Source organism: Notechis scutatus, chromosome 10 (assembly GCF_049901735.1).
Source record: "Notechis scutatus isolate UNSWTSFEM ecotype Mainland chromosome 10, rNotScu1.2, whole genome shotgun sequence".
NCBI lineage: Eukaryota > Metazoa > Chordata > Lepidosauria > Squamata > Elapidae > Notechis > Notechis scutatus.
Genome location: NC_142018.1, coordinates 17,980,491 through 17,996,135, shown reverse-complemented (window position 1 = coordinate 17,996,135; position 15,645 = coordinate 17,980,491). Strand labels below are relative to the sequence as shown.

Below are 15,645 nucleotides of genomic sequence, written 5' to 3'. Positions count from 1 at the left end.
GCAACTCGAAAGGTAGCCAGGCACGTATTGCAAGGTGGAAGGTGGCAATAAGGAAGGGTTGGGTTTTTTTTCTTTTTTTGCAGCACTGCTGTCGTGCAGGAAATATGGAAGAGTGATACAAGGCATGGTTTGCATGCAAAATAACAGAGTTGGAAGGGACCTGAGAGGTCTTCTAGTCCAACCCCCTGCTGAAGCAGGAAACCCTATACCATCCCAGCCAAATGGTTGTCCAATCTCTTCTTAAAAGCCTCCAGGGTTGGAACATTTGCAATTTCTGGAGGCAAGTCGTTCCACTGATTAATTATTCTATCAGGAAATTTCTCCTTAGTTTTACGTTGCTTTTCTCCTTGATTAGTTTCCATCTATTGCTTCCTATTGTGCCTTCAATTGCTTGGAGAATAGATTAAGCCCTTCCTCCTTGTGGCAACCGCTTGGATTTTGGAACACTGCTATCATGTCACCCTTAGTCCTTCTTTTCATGAAACTAGACATAGCCAATTCTTGCAATGGTTCTTATGATTTAGCCTCCAAAACATTCTATGTTTAGTCCTTGTCATCTTCTGATAGGAGGAGAACAAGCTCTGCTTGAAACAATGGGGAGATATGAGAAGTTACCCCTTGTGGCCTTCAGGAAGCATTGTGGCACAGTGGTTAGAATGCAGTATTGCAGGCTAATTCTGCTCACTGCCAGCAGTTCGAATAGAAGAAGAGAGAGAGGAGAAGATGGAATAAGGAGTAGAATAGAATTGAACAGAACAGAACAGAACAGAATAGAATAGCATAGGTAGAATAGAATTCTTTATTGGCCGTGTGGTTGGACATACAAAGAATTTGTCTTGGTGCAAGTGCTCTCAGTGTACATCAAAGAAAAGATACATTCATCAAAACTCATAAGGTACAACACTTAATAATAGTCATAGGGTACAATAAGCAATTAAGTCATACTAGGAAACAGTCAATAAAAACCGTAAGGATACAAGCAACCAAGTTACAGACATACAGTCACAATATTAATAGTAATAGTAGTGCAGATTTAGTAAATATTTGCCAGTGTCAAGGGAATTATTTGTTTAATAGAGTGATGGTGTTCAGGGAAAAACTCTCCTTGTGTCTAGTTGTGTGTAGTGCTCTATAGTGTCATTTTGAGGGTAGGAGTTGAAACAGTTTATGTCCGGGATGTGAGGGGTCTGTAAATATTTTCACAGCCCTCTTTTGGACTCGTGCAGGATACAGGTCCTCCATGGAAGGCAGGTTGGTAGCAATTGCTATTTTCCGCAGTCCTAATTCCTCTCTGAAGTCTGTGTCTGTCTTGTTGGGTTGCAGAACCAAACCAGACAGTTATAGAGGTGCAGATGACAGACTCAATAATTCAATTAAGTCAAATAATTAATTCAAATAATTAATAATTTGAGTTGACTCAGCCTTCCAAAGTTGGTAAAATGAGGAGGACCCAGATTGTTTGGGGGCAAGAGGCTATGTGTAAACCTCTTAGGGCTGTAAAACACTGTGAAGTGGTATATAAGTACTACTGCTATAATTCCCGTAATCAGGAAGATTTAGACCAATTACGGTCTGCGGTACTAGCAGCTGATCAGAAGGTCTTCTATTACCTTACAAACTAGCAGATGTGTCACCACTTAAGATTTCATCACAATTAGATGATCTTCTATGATGCACATAAGAATGGAATCAGGCACACGGGTCAAGGATTTACCTACAACCCAGACGTAACTTTTCCCCAGACTGTTTCTTCAGATTCTACACAGTGTTTTTTTTTTCTCCCCTCCGTCTTCTACACGCTGAAGACAGAAAGGACCATGTCACTGGAAGAGAAATACATAATAATTACGGAGGACGAGGAAGATGAGGAGGAGGAGGAAGACATCCAGGAGGCAGCGACCTCGGTTGTTGGTAGAGTGATCAAAGATGCCGTGGACCAAATCGTAGCCCAGCAGAAGGAAGAGGCAGGTACTCCAAGGTGGACATGAAGGTGTCAGGGCATTGGTGTCCGACTTGGACTACTGGGCTCTAATTTGTACTCTTCTCAATCAACTTCAGGTGCCCAATACAAAATGCGAAATATTACTTGGATGAGGTGCACAGATTTCTCCATCGGAAGAGGTCTGTTGCAGATTGAGGACTATATGAAAGTAAGTTTCATGTTCAGTGTCTATGAAGATTCTCCGTCATCCAGGTCCTGGTTGTCCCAAAGGTGCTTTTTACAGGAGGCAACTGGACTTTCTTGATTTTTTTTTCCTTTGAAGACTTTTTGCTTCTTATCCAAGAAGCTTCTTCAGCTCTGACAGGATAGTGAGGAACGGAAGGATTTACATTCCTTGCAGACACCTGGTCATTTGCATCCTTTTGGAGGGTCATTGGGGCCACTTGGAGGTTTGTCTTTGTCCTCAGGGTCATCTGAGTAGCGCTCCTGGTTCCTGTAGTTTGCCATTTTTTCCCTCTGGAAATCCATTCCTACTCTCACACCGTTCCAGGGTTGTTCATCCCAACTTGTATAGCTAATAGTCTGTAGAGATTCTCAGCCATCCAGTCATGGTTGTCCCAAAGGTGCTTTTTTCAGGAGGCAACTTGACTTTCTTGTTTTTTTCTTTTGAAGACATTTCGCTTCTCATCCAAGAAGCTTCTTCAGCTTTGACTTCCATTCTGTCAGAGTTGAAGAAGCTTCTTGGGTGAGAAGCGAAACGTCTTCAAAAGAAAAAAACAAGAAAGTCTAGTTGTCTCCTGAAAAATCACCTTTGGGTATAGCTACTGATATATTTCAAGTTAATACCTTGTCAGTCCTTTTCCCCCCACCCTTCCTTTTTATTCATTTCTCCATCATTGAAGTAACGGGACAAATCTTATTTTATTTGATTGCTTATTGTACCCTATTATTAAGTGTTGTATGTGATGATTCTTGACTCTTGACAAATGTATCTTTTCTTTTGTGCACACTGAGAGCATTTGAACCAAGACCAATTCCTTGTGTGTCCAATCACACTTGGCCAATAAAGAATGCTATTCTATTAAGAATGGAATGCATATTAGTGGGTTAGATTAGAAAATCTCCTCTCCGAGGTCCCTTCCAACTCATTCTGTTATTCTGTTAAAGGCTACCAAACAAAATAAAACAGCTTTTTTTTCCCCCCCAAAGAGGTGCTCGTAACAGGACCGCTCTCTGATTTGCAATATATTTATCCTTTCAGACATGGGAACTTCACGAAAGTTGGTTACACTGGAGCAACTATCTCAACAAACAGGAACTCCAGTATAGCACCCGGTATTATTACCGAGTCCGCTGGAGCATCCCGACATGCAGGAAGCCCATCCCGCGAGCCACAGCTTGTGTCTATTTCGTCATTGAGATTTCCAAAATCAAACCCAAAGTGAGTCATTTGAGGTCCTCTTGGGAGGCAATTAAGCCCAATTGTGATGAAGTCATGTTAGGGATGCTCTCTAATAAAACCCATGAACTGTGGCTCCACCAAGAACGCTCCCACCAACTGTTGTGGTTCGCCGGCAGCAGGTGTGGACGCCAGAGGTCTCTGACAGCAAGGACTCGGAAGAGGGGCCTGCATGTGATGTAGGGATGAGGCCAGGACTATCGGAGAGTGGAGTGCCGCCTTTGGAGCTTGTGGAGTCTGGCAGCAGTGACGCAGAGGACCCTGGGGAGCTTGTGCCCAGGGTACATGCACACAGGGCTGCTTGAAGGAAAGAGCAGCTGAAGCAGCAAGGGTGACTCGGGAGTCAGGCTGGAAAGTGATGGCCCCTCCCATAAGGGATAAAAACCAGCCCTTGGGGATGTCTTCTTTGCAGGAAGCAAAGAAATTCTTTAGACTCGAGTCCTTGTTGAAGCCCTGCTTACTCCGGTTTGTCTTTAAAACTTCTGTCGGTGGATATTTAATCAGTAATTAATCTTCTGTTCTTGGCAGCCTTTTGCAACCTTGAAAGGGCTTGCTTTTGATATTGAACAATTAGGTTTAAATGCCTTTTGGCTGGGAATGCCCTTGTCAACTCATAAAACATTTGGTATACACATTTTATAGTTGACAACAGAAAGAAGGGAGGGAGTTTCAAAAAGCAGGCGGCAGTGTGGAATCGAAAATACATTCTATTCATATTTTCTTCAAACACTGATTAGATGACTGAAGCTTCTACAGTGCAAAAATCTAATTGGAGAGCATGATTGATGACTTTTGGCTATGGAAGTTTTTCATTGGATGATACACCCAGAGGGGTGGGGGGGGGAAAGCAGGATCAAGAGTGACAGTGAATTATGTATCTCAGAATTGGCTACGCCCAGGTAAATGCCGGACGTAGAATGTTACGTTCAAATAAATCTTTTTTAGTTTTGGAAGTGTGACTTGAGGCTCATGATTTAATTGGAGTAACTGCCGGAATCCTGACAGCCCTGAATTCCCAGCACCACATTAAAATAGGTTTGCTTTTATACACAGTTTGTGTTAGTTTAATTTGAACAAGGCTTGGGTCTGAACACCAAAACAGACAGAGCAAGCTGCAAGATAGAAACTGTGACCAAACCCCGCACTATTTTAGGACTGATGATGTTTCCTAGTTTGGTAATGAGACGTCTGCAAGAAAACCACCAGTCTTGGAGAGCACCAGGGATCTGGGATTCTGGGACCAGAATCTGATCACAATAGAGATGGGAAATTATTGGCTTTTTGTACAAGTAGTCCTTGGCTTAAAACCAATCATTTAGTGACTGTTAAGAGGTTAAACTAGCCCCATTCATAAAACTAATCTTTGGTTATCTATCTGATACAGACGCTGCCGATTGAAGTATTCTTTGTGGTGGAAACCAATAAGCTCGTTCATAGGTACGTTCACACACCCCAATCAACTGGTTTAAAAGATCTGGGTTACCACTTTGCCATAAGAGCTACTTGTATTAGGTAACCTTTTAATATAAAATGAAAAATGTGAGTGTAAAATACTCAGGGCTGTTTTCTATTTATACAGGCCAGGAAAAACTCGCTTCAAGGAGAAGTGGCTCAAAGATGTAATTGAAAGTAAGGTTGTCATGATGGAGACTGTAGATTTTTAGTTTTGCTGGGACGATTAGAAATTAAAACCTCTCTTTCTCTCTATCACTGCTTTTGTTTTTATTTTTTGGTAATAAAATTCAAGAGTTGCCGTAATCAAACCCTTGTTTTGATCTCTTTGGGTCATTCGTGTCAATGAAGTGCAGGAAGAAAAAACTTCTAACCAAATTGTTTATGGAGATTTTCAGTCATCCAGGTCACGGATGCGCTTTTTCAAAAAGCAACTGGACTTTGTTTTTCCTTGAAGCTGTTTTGCTTCTCATCCAAGAAGCTTCTTCTGTTCCACCTGAATGGCGGAATATAAATCCTTCCATCCTGCACCATTCAGCCAGAAGTAGCTTCTTGGATGAGAAGCAAAAGGTCTTCAAGGAAAAACGAAGTCCAGTTGGCCTTTTGAAAAAGCATCTTTGGGTTTTAACCAAATTAAACATTGTAGTTTTAAGGCTCTTAAATTGGACATTTGCAGAAGATGGGAGAGATTATACCTGTCGGTCCATATTTAATGCAATATAGACTTTTCCCAACCAGAGGTCCTCCTAAGGCAGGGGTCTTCAAACTTGACAGCTCTAAGACTTGTGGACTTCAACTCCCAGAATTCCTCCTCCAGTTATGTTAGTTCAGGAATTCTGGGAGTTGAAATCCACAAGTCTTAAACTTGCCAAGTTGGAAGACCCTTGTCCTGAAGTGTGGGAATGCTAGTCTCAAAATTCCAAGTAACTTGGGTGAAAGCAAGATGAGAAAGGGAGACTGCTCTAGAGAAGCCAGGACTGTGATTCAAGGTTTTTCCTTTATTCAGATCTTAAGAATATTGGACTTTGATTCAAGAACAGTCTGGGGTGGGGGGGAGTATGTCTATTTCAAATGTATTATCAACTGGATTTGGGGGCAACAAACGGGAGTGGGGGACAGGACATTTCTGCTTCGGCTCAAAGGTATTTAAAAGAATGGTCCTTGAATGACTTCAAAGAGTTGAGGTGGAGTCATTTAGTTTAGGAGTTGAAGTAAGCCTGAGAAAACTCGTGCTCGAATCCACCTCTTAAGTTTATGGAAAGCCACAGGATGAACCTTGTCATTCTCTCAGCCTGGATCTGCCTCTCGTGGCTATTGTGAGGATAGCAATGGAGAACGGCGGGCTGTGTACGTAACCTTGAGCTCCAATAAAAGATGGAGAGGCATTTATTGAAGAAATAGGAAACTGTTCTGACCAAGGCTTCCTGAAACCATAATTAAGCACTTAGTTAAAACAACTCTTTGTTTTATTTCAACGCTGGGAATTACATTCATTCCCAGCCTGTAATGAGTCCCAGTCCCTCGAGATAAGCACCCACCTTTCTCGCCTTTGAATTGCTGCCAACAACTAGAATGCCAAATGAACTATAAAAAAGCCAAACCAAGTACGAAGTCCACACAGAGCTTCAAGATTTAATCTGAGCAGAGCGAACGACTTTGCTTCCTGCAAAGGTTTCTTCATCTTTGCCTGTCCTTTATCCCTTATAGGAGGGACAATCACCTCCCAGTCTTACTCCCGAGTCGCCCCTTTTGTCTCAGCTGTTCTTGCCTTCTAGCAGCTCTGTGCATTGGGAACAGGCTCCTCTGGTTCCTCTGCCTCACTGCCAGACTCCGGAGGCTTTGGAGTCAGCATTCCACTCCCAGATGCCCCTGGCCTGATCTCTGCATCGGTTGCAGGACCCTAGTCTGAGTCCTCCCCAGACTCCCAGACTGGTCCCCGTTCTTCCCCACTGTCCGATTCCACTGCCGTCTGCGCAGGCTGCCGGCGAACCACAACAGAAACTGGCACACCTCAAAAAACAACACATAGCCATCTGTACTTAGGGAGGGCATTTTAATTTTAAAAATAGACTTTAGAAGTGGTGTACCATACCGGAACTGTGCAAAAAAGTAATGTCCAGAATGCATTCAATAAAGCTGTCCTTGATACTGGGGTGTAGTTATGTTGGGATTTTCTTTTCTTCCTTGTTTCAAAACGTGGCTCCAGCTTTGCTTCTAAAGTTTATGGGGCACTCCAAATTTACAAAAGGCAACAGAAACTGAAAACTCCCACAATACGTGGCAGTTGGTACATGGGCTTTGAATTCCAACCCAACATATTTTATCTATAGATAAAACCATTGAAGAAACTAAAGGGTTAAAAACTTACTCAGATGGATATTCCATCTTCTATTTACACTTAGTCGAGCAGAAAATATATTTAACGATCGTCAAAAGCATTCTTGCTTGCAAAATGATATTAAATCTGCAAAAAAAACAAAACTCAAAATGAAAAGAATATTTTGTGTTCCTATTTACAAGGAGTCTGCAGGAGACACCCCACACTTGACGGTCTGAGCCAGAGAACATGATTTAAACAATTTTTCTCTGTTTTTAATGATCCACTCCTATTTGTGTCTGTCGGAGGCAGGAAGCTTATAAAGGCAACCATCAGCATTAAAGCTACTTCTGTCTTTTGGGTGCATAGAGTCAGACCCAGGGTATGTTCTGGCCATTTTTCACAAAACACACTCGTCCTATAAGAGACCTTGTTGTTTCATTCAGGGCTTAATATTTTCTTCTTGTCAAAGTGGATAGAAAACAGGTCTTCTCTCAACCCCCATAAATGGAAATCTTTGCTCCATTTGCTCTGATTTTCTTTCTTCTTTTTAAAGTGCTACTTTCTCAATCAAAAAGAAGCAACAATATCTCAATAGCTCCTGGGCATTATGGTGGTACCGATTGGCCTGCTTTGGTTAATCTGACTTGGATTGCAAGTTGGAAAGACCCTGCGAGTTAGTTCCAAGGCCTCACCAGACCAATTAGGGTTCTGAAGCTGGATATCTTAGGGACTGTTTCCCCCCCCCCCCCAAATTCCCCACAGCACAAGCCAGTGTCGGGGCCCCACCCATCCGCCCATCACTAGGGAGGACACGTCGTTCATTTCTCATCCTTGCTCTTAGTTTTTCGGTAGACCATTTCCCGGAAGCTGGCTAGGATCTTGTTTTCTCTCTTCCGCCTTTCCTCCTGGTTGAAAGACGCCAGGGCCCTCTTCTCATCCGCGCTATAGATCTGGTTCTCTTTCCGCAGACGGACCGCCTCCATTCGCCGATGCCTAAGGAGAGAGACGGTGCCCATCGGTGAACGACCAACACTCAAGGCATCAACCAGTGACAAGAGCATTTGTCAACTCATAAAACATTTCTACGCCTGTTTTAGAGTTGCCATGAATGGGGAGGTGGGCACTGTGTGCAACAAAATTTCATTTTAATGTATGCCGATTAGAGTACATTCATCGTGACAATAAAGTTATTCTAGGTCTTCTATATCTAAAAGCTCACTACACAGATGCACAGACTGAAATTCCTAGATGGCATATTACTGCCAAATGCTACTGCCAAACCATCATTTTTGATTGGACAGAAACAAAGGAATTCAACAGAGGAGGGTATAATCATGATGAAGTGCAATTCAATATAATTCAGTATGCTTCATTACAATTTGGTGTAAAATACAAGCAAGATCCAGTCTAGTCTTTGTTCTGAGATTGCTTCTGGTGCTTTTGGAAGGGCTAATCAAAGTCAAGGCTAGCTCTTGGCCCTCACAGCCATTTTTAATCTGGTCGCTTACCTGCTGCCACTCATAACGTAGCCGGATTTCTCAAAGGAAGCGATTTCTTCGCTGGTAAGGCCGATCTCGCCTCTCCTGGGGATCCGTTTGCCCGCCTTGACGTACTCGGCCATGGCGGCACCTTCACCGGGCAGCAAAGCGTGCCCATAGCTTCAGGGGAGAAAGAGAATGCCGATGTAAACCACAGCAAGTACAAAAAAAAAAGAGTTGCTTTCCCCCAGCCTGGTGTTGCAGTTCACCCTCTGTGTGCGATCTGAATCTACAACCATTCTACTCCCTCCTAGTCTGTTATCAGCCACGGAGGACAGCACTCACTTCAAAGGACGGTCGTCTTGAGAAGCGTGAGTGATGGGAGCTTCTGGGCCAATAAAATCCACGGAGTCTGGGTTTTCTGCAATAAATAAAGGAGAAAAAAAATCCTAACCCAATGAAAGCTAAGGCAGTATGCATCACTAATAAACAATTGTGACAAAGCCTGTTTTGTGGAAAAAAAACACGTATGTTGACTAAGAAAAGCATACCTCCTTTGGTCTTTTTAATTGCCAGCAGAAAGGGAGTGGGGAACCCAGATTCACTTAACAACCGGGCTACTAACTTATCAACGGCGGTGATTCACTTAACAGCTGTGGCAAGGAAAGTTGTAAAATGGGGGCAAGAGTCACTTAACAAAATGTCTGACTTAACAACAGAAATGGTGGGCTCAATCGTGGTCCTCAGTTGAGGACTATCTGTACATCATTAATGAACAGGAATGATAAAGAGACAAAAGCATTAAAAAAAAAATACAATCCAGGCGACTGGAAAGAAGGATGTAAACACAAGAATATCCTTAAAATTTGCTAGTAATCTCCCAATGAAATGAGTTTGAGTTTTAGACTGTTCTGAGATGAGTGCCTGTCTCTTAATCAAAGGGATGCACATCACTTGAGCTTAGTTAGCCCTTCCTCAGTGGGAACCACGTACTTGATCTCTCAATCCAGAGATCGTCCCCATGTAGAGTTCCCTCGTCAGAGTCTTCGCTGCTCGAGTCACTAGAATCCTTCCTGCTCTTCTTACTCTTCTTTTTCTTGCTCTTTTTCCTGGCCATTAAAAGAGGGAGAGGATTTGGAGAGCCACCGTCAGGGAAGAGAAAAACCAACGATTACAAGAATAAAATGCTTTGGTTACAGCACTATCTGCAAAGGGGCCACAGCAAGCTAGGATCTCAAACTCTTCATTCTTTTCTCTTTCTAGCTGGCATAAATAGGGTTTTATGTTTTATTTGCTCAATAACAATAACAAAAGCTGAAAGTTAAGCCAGCATTTTAGGAGTTATTTCTATTAACAAGACAGATTTTGGCTTGTCCTTAGGCAGTTAAGGCAAGAATGATATCATATTTAATACAGGATGCATGCAATTATTTTTAAATAATTGGCAATAATTGTCTTGAATCAAACAGTGCATTTGTGATTTAGTCCTATTATTATTATTATTATTATTATTATTATTATTATTATAATTTTTAAATACTCTGTAGTGTGATTGTGATGTGGTGTTTGGGGCACTGTGCTGGAGTAGCTTTCAAATTTCATTGTATTCGTGGAATGCAATGACAATAAAGGTATTCTATTCTATTCTATTCTATTCTATTCTATTCTATTCTATTCTATTCTATTCTATTCTATTAACAAGACAGATTTTGGCTTGTCCTTAGGCAGTTAAGGGAAGAATGGTATCATATTTAATACAGGAAGCATGCAATTATTTTTAAATGGGCTCTTACTTTCTATGCTTCTTTCTCTTCTTCTTGGCTCTTTTTTTCTCCTCCTCACCTGAAGTATTAAATAAAAAAAAATAGGGGGAGGGGGGAGACACAAGAAGGAAATCTTTAAAACCTGATTTTGTTTCCAAGAGAGATAAAAACTAGCACATTGGAGTAACCAGATTAAGGGAATAAATTAAAAAGATTAAGATGCAAATCTCCAATTCTGTTGTGAATTTTAAAGGATGAACTTAAATCAATGTCTTTCTCTTGGTCTGATAAAACAGAGGGAACAGTGAAACAGTAATACTGTTCCATTAGTCAGTGAATCACACTGGATATGCTGTGTAAATAAATATGAACTGCGGGCAGGGGAATTCTGGGAGTTGAGGTCCACAAGTCTTAAAGTTGTCACAGCTGAATTCCCTGGTTCCAGATACATATATTGAACTATATCTGAGAATTTTTTAATATGTAATTCCCTATTAGTTTAATGATACAATAACTGCTGGCACGATATACTGATTCTTTATTAAGTAAAACACTTGAAAGTACAAGTACATATTCTATATTCTTGTAAAAAGACACTTAAACGTTAAACTGAACCAAACTCATCATATTCCTTTTTCATATCGGCAAAAATATGGATTTTTTCCCCTTTGTATTTAATTCAAATTTAATCCAAATCAAGAAAGAACGTTATTCCCAACTATCACCTGAAACTTACGTGCTGCAGCCTTTTTCTTCTTCTTCTTCTTCTTCTTCCTTTTCTTCTCTTCCTCTAAAAAAAAACAAAATTTGAAAAGTGTCTGTTTTATAATCAGATAAACAATTCATTTCTAATATACTGATGAAGATTCTTAGTCATCCAGAGGGAATTCTCTGGAAGTTGGGTTACGGCAGACTTATGAAAAATAAATCCAGTTGCCAGGACTCAACTTCCAAACAATTCATTCTAATGCACTTCCTCCTGAAATAGGACCCACTGATTGTCGGTTCCAGAGGTGCAAGACAGTTACAGGCAATCCTCGACATAACCCCACAATGGAACCCAACATTTCTGTGACATTTGTTAAGTGAGTTTTGCTCCGTTTTATGACCACTTGCCACAGCTTAACAACTGTGAATCGCTGCAGTTGTTAAGTTAGCAACAATCTGGCTTCCCCGTTGATTTTGCTTGTCAGGTTGCAAAACAAGATACCTATAACCCTGGGACACTGCAACGGTCATAAGTATGAACCAGTTTCCAAGCAATAGAATTCTGATCTCGACTGTGGGGATGCTGCAACGGTCATAAGTGTGAAAAATGGTCATAAGTTCACCTTTTTCAATGCCGTTGTAACTTTGAATGGTCACTAAATGAACTGCTGTAAATCGAGGATTACCTGTAAGTACCCCTCTTTTTTAAAAAAAACAACAACAACCCTTTATTTCAGAGCAATATAGGGGAACAGGTTTGTCATGCCCCTGTCGGAGTCTGAATCCAAGGAGGAAGACGAACAATTGACAGGGAGTGGGAGTGTGGCTCTGTTGGCTGTGGAGGAAACTGGGGAAGGGCAAAGTCTGGCTGGGCAGAGCAGGAAAGAGGTAGAACAAGGGAGAGGGAATTCGGAGGAAGACCCAGGCCCACCCCCTTCATCCTAGAGCACGCAGGGAGGAACAGAGAAGGGAGCAACATGGGTTGTGTGGCTTATGGGGGAGGAAAGGGCCCTGATTCCCTTCATTAGCCACACCTGGGAAGAGAGTTTAAAAGAGATGCAAGCTGACTACAGCATCTGCTGGGTACAAACGTGAATTTATCTTGCGTTGACTTTGGTTATCTGTGTTCCTGGCATCCTCCCAACTGTGTTGAATTACTGCCGTTCCTTCATGTCTGGAATTCATTCTCCTGCCCTGCCAGACTAATTACCTCATTTTGCCTTGTTTGGAATTATAGTTACTGTTTTTGTTGACCATGTTTTGGACTTGATTCTCTGCAGCCCAAGGCTGTTCCTGGGAGAGCTTTTCTCCGGCCAGGAGGTAACCAGGACATTGCGGGCAAAGTTGGAGTTAATAAAGGGCCTCCTACTGATTATCTGACTGTGCTGCCTTTGTGCCATGCCCGAAGTTACCACAAGGTTTTTGCAGCAAAAAAGCATTCAAACCACATCTATAGTTTTCAGAGAACACACACTTTTCCTGAGTTAAGAAGCAGCTATCTGGAATTATTTTGGACAAATTTGGAAATGCCATTTACAACTGAAAGTAAAATGAGTTCCCCACAGATATTTCTGAGGTAGCCAAACTTTATCTTAAACCCATTGCAGTACCTTCTGAACTGGACTCGGAGGTGCTGCTTTTTTTAGATGACCCATCTTCGTCTTCTGCGGGTGTGTGTTCATCAGAACTAGATTTAAAAAGCAGAATTTAATCTTAAGATCTATCAACTAGAGTGCCCAAGGTGAAATACAAATGTAACTTAAATTAAATGCAAGTTTTACTCTGGCTCAGGAAGTTTTGGTGAGAGTCCCCAGATTTCAGGTGCTCCTAGTTCGCCTATTCGTTCTCTCTCATTTAGTCGTCTGTGAAAAAATATATATTTATAGTCAGAACTGCAGGAAAATGAAATCTTCACTTCAAATTTAAATGTTAATGCGCAAACGGAAAAGTGGTGGAGAAAGCCCTCAGATTTTCAAGAAAAGGACTGCAAATCCTTCCTCAATTATCCTCCTGGGCTGGCTAGCATTCTGAAAGCCTTCTGCCCAGCTTTTAATTAACTTTTAACACTGAATTTTAATCAATAAGTTAAATCACAAGGATTGCCTTCTTAAATTTTATATCCTATTTTTGAGTTTTAGTATTTTATTAGTTCACTGTCCAGACTCCCTTTTTTAGGGAGATGAGCAAAAAATTTGGTCAAATAAATGAACTGTCAAACACTCTAAAATATATATTTTAACAAATCTGCCCTGTGTTTTATCCTGGTACTTATCAAACACCCCCACTTTATTAATCAATAGAATAGAATAGAATAGAATAGAATAGAATAGAATAGAAGAATAGAATAGAATAGAATAGAATAGAATAGAATAGAATAGAATTCTTTATTGGCCAAGTGTGATTGGTCACACAAGGAATTTGTCTTTGGTGCATATGCTCTCAGTGTACATAAGAAATAATATACTATAATAATACTAATATAATACTAATACTACTAATATATAACAGATTCTTACAATACATACAAAAAAGTTACAAAGGAACAGAAAATCATTTGCTGCCGTAACATATGTTGCTGCAACTTGGGATCAATATTGCTTCACCCACCCAAACGGGGCGATAATCCTTCCCTTCCAGCAGCTACGAAACACACACATGCCCAATAATAATAATATTGAAAAAGGAAAATATTTGTAGCTCAGGATTGAACAGTAGGGCCCTTGATGATCTCTGAGCTTGGTTGTTTTCTTGCAGACCTTTCATTACCCAATTAGGTCACGTCATCAATGCTAGTAGAGAGTGGGGTTGGTTCTCGGTTTATACACTTGCTCTAATAAAACAAGAGTAAACCCCCCCTCCCTTCTCGCACTAATGATGTTACTACTTGGGTAATGAAACGTTTGCATGAAAACAACCAAGCTTAGAGAACACCAAGGACCCTTCAATCTTATTAATCCCCTCCATGGTTACCCTTGTTGTGGGATAATAGTAAAACAGTAAAATAAAATAGTAATAATCGTAATAGTAGTAATAGTAATAATGGTAGTAGTAGTAGTAGTAGTAGTAGTAATGTTATACACAAAAAACAGTGTACAAATGAGATAACTATTTATTATTATTATTAATTATTATTAATTATTATTGTTGTTGTTGTTGGTTGTTGTTGTTGTTGTTGTTGTAATAATAATAAAATATAAGGATGCTGGCAGCAACTCATATCAACCATTAGCGCCAGTCTATCATATTTGTGATACATTTTTAAATGTTCAGTTGACTGAGTTTCATATTTAATGAATAAGATAATATAGCAGTAGATATAATAGTAGTAATAGTAGCAATAAATATTTACTACTATTAGAATAGAATAAGAATAGAATTAAATAGAATAGAAAAAATAAGACTAAAATAATATTAAGAATAAGAATAGAATTAGAATAGAACAATGGAATGAAGAATTAGAATAGAATAGAAGATGGAATAAGGAGTTAGAATGAATAAATAAATAAATAAAATAGAATTCTTCATTGGCCAAGTGTGATTGGACACACAAGGAATTTGTCTTGGTGCAAATGCTCTCAGGGTACATAAAAGAAATGATACATTCGTCAAGAATCACTATTATTAATACTATTATTACTTTTACAGTATTTATTGTTTTATTTTACTGTTTTTACCCCACAAGGGTAACCGTGGAGGGGGTTACTAATAACACTGAGTGTCCTTGGTGTTTATTATAATCATTGCTATTATTACTATTAATAGTAATGACAGTAATAGTAATAATAGTAACACCGTAATAGTAGTAATAGTAATACAATAATAACAATAGTAAATAACATTATTGGGTAGGGCAGGAGGACCCCAAACCCAACATCTGGCTGACAGCGAGACCAACCACAAACAAGAAGAACCTCGGCTTTTCAACCGTCCCAGAGCCGAGCCCGTCCACCCGGCGGGCCGCCACTCGCCTCTGACGCAGCGACTCCTCCTGCTCCTTGCCGTAGTGCTCCGGGTCGTGCCGGTAACCGAAGTGATGCGGGCGTCGGAAGCCGTTGCGCTCCCGAGAGCGAGACCTGCGGCTGCGACTGTGCCTGGACGGGGAAGGGCTGGCCGAGCCGCTCTCTCGTCCCCGACGGGGCCCCGGGGAGTCCAGGGGGCTCCGCGAACGCGAGACCGGCCCCATGGCGGCTGCTCCTGATGCTTAGTCGGCCAGGCCTCGGCGGCTTCTCTAGGCCCCAACATCGCGACTTCCGATTTTCTGACGTCACATCCGCAAACCGCCATATGCTCCGCGCGCCGCCTCCCATCTTCTTTTCGGAAGAGTTACTTCTGGCCCTAGAGGCACGAAAGTGTAAGAGGTGCGCGCAAGTCTTCACTTACGGCGCCGCCTCAATCCGATACTCGGGATCCGGCTAGTGCTAAGCACGGTCGAGCAGCTTTTCTGAGGGAAACCCGGCGTGTAGCCTGGATGTCTTCACAAAGGACGCCCGAAGCACTTCGGACCCTTTCCTTCACAGGACAGT

General features: G+C 41.2%; 2 protein-coding genes across 2 annotated transcripts; one reads left to right on the top strand and one right to left on the bottom strand.

Annotated features, from left to right (window-relative positions):
* Positions 1–1,417: 1,417 nt before the first annotated feature.
* AKAP14 (A-kinase anchoring protein 14) lies at positions 1,418–5,322 on the top strand. Its single transcript, XM_026674712.2, has 5 exons — positions 1,418–1,968; positions 2,059–2,150; positions 3,204–3,383; positions 4,786–4,838; positions 4,981–5,322. The coding sequence occupies exons 1-5, from the start codon at positions 1,659–1,661 to the stop codon at positions 5,063–5,065; spliced, it is 720 nt and encodes a 239-aa protein (XP_026530497.2). The 5' UTR covers positions 1,418–1,658; the 3' UTR covers positions 5,066–5,322.
* A 1,567-nt stretch (positions 5,323–6,889) lies between these two features.
* On the bottom strand, positions 6,890–15,452 carry NKAP (NFKB activating protein). Its single transcript, XM_026674792.2, has 9 exons — positions 15,091–15,452; positions 12,904–12,984; positions 12,733–12,809; positions 11,151–11,204; positions 10,445–10,493; positions 9,645–9,760; positions 8,997–9,072; positions 8,682–8,831; positions 6,890–8,166 (listed from the first exon to the last, which is right to left on the bottom strand). Exons 1-9 carry the CDS (start codon positions 15,303–15,305, stop codon positions 7,992–7,994), a joined length of 993 nt encoding a protein of 330 aa, XP_026530577.2. The 5' UTR covers positions 15,306–15,452; the 3' UTR covers positions 6,890–7,991.
* Between the last annotated feature and the right edge of the window lie 193 nt (positions 15,453–15,645).

What these genes read in the sequence shown, in the direction of transcription:
- AKAP14 (XM_026674712.2), top strand. Translation starts at nt 1,659, where the DNA reads ATGATCTTCTATGATGCACATAAGAATGGAATCAGGCACACGGGTCAA. An exon ending in CCAGCAGAAGGAAGAGGCAG is followed by an intron (nt 1,969 to 2,058) that starts GTACTCCAAGGT and finishes AATCAACTTCAG; the next exon opens with GTGCCCAATACAAAATGCGA. An exon ending in ACCAATAAGCTCGTTCATAG is followed by an intron (nt 4,839 to 4,980) that starts GTACGTTCACAC and finishes CTATTTATACAG; the next exon opens with GCCAGGAAAAACTCGCTTCA.
- NKAP (XM_026674792.2), bottom strand. Translation starts at nt 15,305, where the DNA reads ATGGGGCCGGTCTCGCGTTCGCGGAGCCCCCTGGACTCCCCGGGGCCC. An exon ending in GAGGAGTCGCTGCGTCAGAG is followed by an intron (nt 12,985 to 15,090) that starts GCGAGTGGCGGC and finishes ATTTTTTCACAG; the next exon opens with ACGACTAAATGAGAGAGAAC. An exon ending in CCAAAACTTCCTGAGCCAGA is followed by an intron (nt 12,810 to 12,903) that starts GTAAAACTTGCA and finishes TTTTAAATCTAG; the next exon opens with TTCTGATGAACACACACCCG.